The 6,370-nt window shown below is 33.5% G+C and overlaps 1 protein-coding gene across 1 annotated transcript; it reads left to right on the top strand.

Moving 5' to 3' along the window:
• Positions 1-1,211: 1,211 nt before the first annotated feature.
• LOC134246442 (neurotrypsin-like) lies at positions 1,212-5,838 on the top strand (the record flags this gene model as incomplete). The annotated part of the gene is made up of 5 exons (XM_062728812.1): positions 1,212-1,376; positions 1,460-1,601; positions 3,506-3,681; positions 5,398-5,539; positions 5,663-5,838. Coding segments are annotated over exons 2-5 (583 nt in total), but the record flags the coding sequence as incomplete, so codon positions are not given.
• Positions 5,839-6,370: the final 532 nt, after the last annotated feature.

Below are 6,370 nucleotides of genomic sequence, written 5' to 3'. Positions count from 1 at the left end.
CGCGGTATTTAGACACCAAGTATATAATGTCATTTACTATTTTATAATTTTGATAATTATGCTGGTAGTACTTTTATCTGAAATTGAAAGATTTACAAATTTTAACAGCATCATTCAGGCCTATATCTGTACCCTATTATATTGTAAAAACGGTGTATAAATTGTTGAACTTTAAAACACGTTACTTTGTTTATGGAGTGCAAAAAGGTCATATCAATATTCTAAATTGTCTAGATTTGAATAAAAATAAAGTTGTATTGGATTTTACTAAAAGTCTGTAAGCTTATAAACCTACACCACGTTTTGTTTCATCACATTAGATCAGTTTCAAAGAGCACAACTTTCCTATATGTCCATCATTTATGTGACATTTTCTCGCGATCGGTGACACCAATATTACATTTTAAGATCCATAAAAACCACTTTCCCCTTGATATACAAATTGCGACTTTTTCCCCTGCAATAATTACTTAATATGTGAACAAAATATAGTGTTAAACATTCTTTTGCAATTTGTTTTAGGTTTTGCAAATTCTGTCGTTCATTGACTGGACTACAAAGGAATTGACATAGTTTATTTAACTAAAATTCTTAATCACAAAAAGACCCAGTCTTGTATTTTACCATATCAATTGCAACTCCATGCACACCTTGAATTCTAAAAAAAATACGCATTGAAAATTACTTCGAACTTTTAAATTCTATTAAAAAAATAAGATGTACGAGGGTTGTCCCAAAATGTCGTAGACAATGTTTATAGCTTTGTTTACCTGCAACCGATACTTACCAAATTTTGCTTAGACATAACATATTCAATGTTCTTTAAAATTGTGAGCTTTTAATTATATATCTTTCATATTAATAATATTGGGACGATTTCTATGAAGGCCGACATGGTCTGTCGGCGCACGAGCAAAATTTGGAATTATTTACGCATATAACTTTTTATTTCTATTTCTCTCATTATGGATTAGTTGTTTTAGTGAATATCCACACTCTTAAAAGTTTCCTTATACTAATTATTAAGTTATTATTTTCAAATGATGTTTTCTTGAAATATCGAATCGTTGCGATTCTGCCATTTTTCTGCCACATTGAGAGTATACAGACGGCAATTTAATTATAGCGAGATCCCGTTTATTTCAGTTTTGTTGTCAAATCAAATCACAATTTTTGAGATACATTTAATGTTAATGTATATTTTAGAAACGGACTTGCCGTTGCAAGTGGAGTATTTGGAGAGGGAAGTGGTCCGATTCTTTTACATAGAGTACAGTGTTCCGGTAATGAAAACAATATACTTGACTGTGCGCATTCAACAACACATAATTGCAGCCATGCAAAAGATGTTGGTGTAATATGTTTTCTTCCAAATCGTAAGTAACTTGTTTCTAAAAACTTTAATGTTTTTTAATAAAAGAAAAACTATCTATTTTAATTTATTTAATTTTAACTTCAGGCAATATAAGATTTTCTAATGGAAAATCCCCTAGCGAAGGTGTAGTTGAGATTATGATAAACGGAAAATGGGGAGCTATCAGTGATGAACTGTGGAATGCAAATGATGCACACGTAGCGTGTCGGTCTCTTGGATATTCTGGGTAAATACATGTACTTTCATATCGAATCCGTCAATTGTAAATTTTTTTAAAAAAAATTGCAAATTCAGAATTTGATAGAATGATACCGGTGGTTACAGGTGTGATGCACCTTGACGAATTGTGTGCATCTAGTTTGCATAACTTTTATGTTAACTTTATACATGTATATTCTATCCGCTTGCCAAGACGGGACAAGGAGCAAACGGCAATGTGACCGGTCGACAGGGAATGCTTACTCCTGCATGGCACCCGATCCCACCTCTGTCGTTTTTAAAGATTGTGTTTGCTCTTATCCCAATTTGTATTGTTTTATTTGACCGTAAGCTTGATTAATGGGGAGGTCAACATTAACGCTACATCCCCAAAACTCATCACCGCTACATTTTTTCAAATTTTCGACTGATCATTACCGCTACATTTTTTTCGCCGAAAACAACTTATAACCGCTACATACTGAAGCAGCCGAAAACAACTCGTTACCGCTACATATTGAAATAGCCAGGTATGGTACGGAATATTAGTTCCAATCAACACAATTCACTCAATGTGTAGTAAAGTACAATTTCGGTTTCTAAACAGAAGTTTTTAGAAATAGAATAAATCTCAAACAAAAAATTAAATGAAAAAAATCCCGCTCAAAGTCCTACTTTCACCTCCCCTTGGTGAGCATGGGAAACAGGAAAGGATTTATACTTCTATACATGTATGTTGTACTTTAAATCAATCTGTACACGCATAAGTTGATGGCTAACGAAAGGGGCAATGTAGCGGTAATGCATACTTTTACATGTTTTAAATGTAGCGGTAATGTAACGTTTTTTGTAGCGGTAATGGCTATGTAGCGGTAATGAAAATTTCGAAAATGAAGCGGTAATGATACTCACCCGATTAATGTGTCGTTATTTTCATATTTCTCTATAAAACAAACTTTTATTATGACATGAAAATGAGTTATGATCTTGACCTGTTACTGTAGACCAAACTTTATTTTTTTTTCGAGAGAGAGAGACATATCCGCGAAGCCGCAGATTGAATTTAAACTGGTAACTCGCGAATAAATGAATCCCGAAAAATAATTGATTTATAGTAATAAGGAGCAATAGCGGCTCATACTTACATGTATTGTACATATTTCATATGAGTATGTATTGTTTAACACACCATGTCGCTCAAGCTTCATTAAGATCACTGATTCAAAAAAGGCAGAGGGAGAGAGGGAGAGAGCACGAGGATTTATTTCATATCCTGTTTAAAACTCTCAAATGAAGGTCAATTAAAAGTTAACATTGAACACAAATATTTCATTAAAACCCCAAGGTTGGTTTTTTTTTTTGGCAAGTTTAAGGCCAAAAGTTGAAAAAATATTACTTTCAAACTTCACATTTGATATTACGTCATAAAGGGTGGTGCAGTGATAAGAACGTTTCTTCTAGAGTCTCAAAGTAATGAGTTGATCCAAACGTTGCGGGTTCGAATCCCACTGTGGAGCAGGTCCTTCGGATGAGACAACATAAACTGAGGTCCCGTGTCGCAGTAGGTGCTGGCACAAAAAAGACCCCTCCCCGATCAATGGCCTTGAGTGCAGAGTATAGGACATCGGCGTCTCCATATGAGTGAGAAAATTCTCGAGACTCGAGAGGAGCGTTAAACAATATACAGTCAATCAATATCATAAAGGATGTGTCATAGCCTTGACACAAGGCCAGTTCCGCTAATATCTAGCTGCATAACTGTAGCGTTATGGTTTTATGTGTCAAAGTCCGATAAATAAAACCATAACGCTACAGTTCTGCAGCTACATGCATAGCTAAGTTCAAGGTCACTGACAAAAGAGAAAAAATGCATAACGACGAGAATTCAATCAAAGAACATCTTATAACCTAAACAAATGGTGCATTTGACAGGGGCCTCCCGACTGCTTCGACCGTATTCGGAGAGGGAAATTCACATAACTGGTTGGACGGAATTAATTGCACAGGGCATGAAGTTTCTCTATTGCAATGTTCAAAATCAGTCATAGGAGCAAACAGTCACATTTCTGGGCGGAATGCCGGTGTCATTTGTTATCCTTCTACAGGTGGTGAGTATCTAAGATAATTTAAGTGTTTATATCATAGTGACTGTCCTCTACTTGTATGCATTTTAACAAATGTTATAGATATTTTATGTAATTATTTATACAAAGAACTAGGCCGCAAGTTGATATTGATCAACTAATTACGTCCCTTAGTCATCTGATAGTTTTTCTTTCCTTGAGCACTATGTTACTTCCACTATAGTCATTAACACCAACACGATCCTCTTACTCGAATACAACTACTTAGAGGTCTAATGTGCATTACAATTAATAGCTCTTTAAAATTTTGACAAAATTGACAATATAAAACATTTTCAGAAAATTGACACCTTCTCCAGGAAAAAGTAGTGCTTGCACTAATCGGGTAACCTTCTTTCAATAAAGAACTATTATTATTATGTTTATAATAATATTATAGAAAATGAATAAATCAGACGACTGTCTGTCTGTTCAGACATTTGCCAAATCGATCTTTATAACGCCTTTCCCCCTTCTTCACATTGATATCTAGGGTAAGAGCGTCTGCCATGATGTTTTCAAAAATAATCTCTCGGTATATTTCACACTAGTATGACACAATATAACTTTATTCTTTAAAGATAATTAACCCTTCTGTATTTTAAAATATAAAAGACCCAACTCTTGTATCTTAAGGTAAGTCACTCCTGAAATTTGTTTAATCAAGGATTTTTTGAGAAGTATATTTTGGATAAGTACTCATAAAGTGTAACTCAAAATCGCAAAGAAAATATGGGGTCAGTGTGCATCCTACTGATCTACGGTACATTTAAGTTGACCTTATTGCACTTAAATTTCATCTCTTTGGTTAATTACTTTAACCCTTATTATATTTGATCAGATGTAAGCATGGCAATAAATATAATCTTATTTTACGTAAAATAGTTTGAATAATATTTATCATTAAACAAATCTTGCAAATTAATGCGCGTAAATTATTGTGTGACCTTTTTGCACTAAAAAATAACATATTTGGGGTTTTAAAAAACTTAATAAGCAATAAAAAATTTTCTTATATCAAACTTTTTACGACTTAAGTGCTGATCAGTCACAAGTATCGAGTAGTTTAAAATAATGAAAGAAAAAGATGGGGTCAGTGATGTTAATTTTGAAATATTTGTCAAAATATGTGATTTTCAGGCAAAAAATGGTGTAAATTTGATCTTGACTTCTTTAATATATTTTCATTTTTTGGAAAAGTTTGTTGAGGGAAGGTGTAAAACTTAGTCTAAAAATATACATTGAGACCTATATTAAATATTTTAAGCAATATCAAAACGGAAAATATTCTCCGAGTAAAAGTATGCGAGGCTGAATTTCCATTACATTAAATTTTATAAATGTGCAGATTTGCAGAATTTTCTGCTAAATATCCTTCCACCAAAAGAAATAGTCCCTCATAAATCTTGCTTCTTTGTAGATTTTTGAGCAGTTTTTTCATTGAATGTTAAAAAATTTACATTGTTGAATTTAAATATGTTATAAAAATTGAATTTTAATAAGTAGTTTTGAAGTAAAAGCTTCTGCGTGAACTTTTCTAAATAGCTGACGAGTGACTTACCTTAAGGGTTTTTTTTATTTGTTTTCGATCATTTTTGTAACCATATTTATAAGATTGAACGGCAAGGACATGTTTTTCGACTGTTTAATATTTTCTCATTTTTAAAGTAAGAAAATTCACTCGTTAATGTCCATTACTAGTTATAATCAGGATTGTTAACGGGAGCTCTGCACAAGAGGGTCGGATAGAAGTTTTGATAAATGGTCAATGGAGAAGTGTTTGCGACGGATATTGGGACAGAAGGGAAGCTGATGTGACTTGTAAAGTTTTGGGATATTCAGGGTATTTTCTAAAGCGTTTTTCATAATTTACTTTCAAACAACAATTCTGTGAATAAATGAATAATAACTGATATATTTTTTAATTTTATGACACAAGGCAACATTGATAAAGTGTCTTTTGTAGAGGTCTCCCAGCTCATTCGTCCGCATTTGGAGGGGGTGATAAAGATGTGTGGTTGGATGGCCTCAATTGTAATGGAAAAGAAAGCTCCTTGTTAGAGTGTTCTCATTCTGTAGTTGGATCTAGTAGCTGCGGCTATAGTAATAGGGCCGGAGTCGTATGTTACCATGCAAGGAATGGTAAGTTTTATATTGAATGCAAAAAAAAAAATCACTTTTATAACGATACCTACTTCTGCCTTAGCCCTGTGTGAACTTTCAACCTACGAAATCTGTTCCTAGCAGTGCAAGAACAGTGCTTTTGAAAGTTCGGCTTTCTAGGCAAGTCTAAAGAAACTTGCTTTCGATTCCGATGGAATTTGGAAGTGAGATAGTTATTTGGACATTAGCTTTGTAAAAGGATCATTACCATTACACGTACTAGCTGCATATCTGTAGCTCTCTGCAGCTGGTCTGAAAAAAATGGGATGGAGGACCACTGAGATCTCTCCAGTCTGTCAATACATGTATATAATTTTCGGAGAGCTACAGTTCTGCAGCTACAATTCACAATGAAATGAAAATTTGATTAATTTTATTTTTTTCCAAAGCACAATTTACAACGATTCTTAAACTAACATAACTACCATAAGTGAAGAAATATTAAAATAGAAAGAACACAGAAATTCATTTTTATAAGGTCATTTAGGATACCTTCTCCCACACCAGCCCA

This window comes from Saccostrea cucullata, unplaced genomic scaffold (assembly GCF_032062105.1).
Source record: "Saccostrea cucullata isolate Sc308-1 unplaced genomic scaffold, CSIRO_AGI_Scuc_v1 ctg13256, whole genome shotgun sequence".
Classification (NCBI taxonomy): domain Eukaryota; kingdom Metazoa; phylum Mollusca; class Bivalvia; order Ostreida; family Ostreidae; genus Saccostrea; species Saccostrea cuccullata.
The sequence above is the reverse complement of the archived record's forward strand: the minus strand, read 5'-3'. Positions and strand labels throughout refer to the sequence as shown.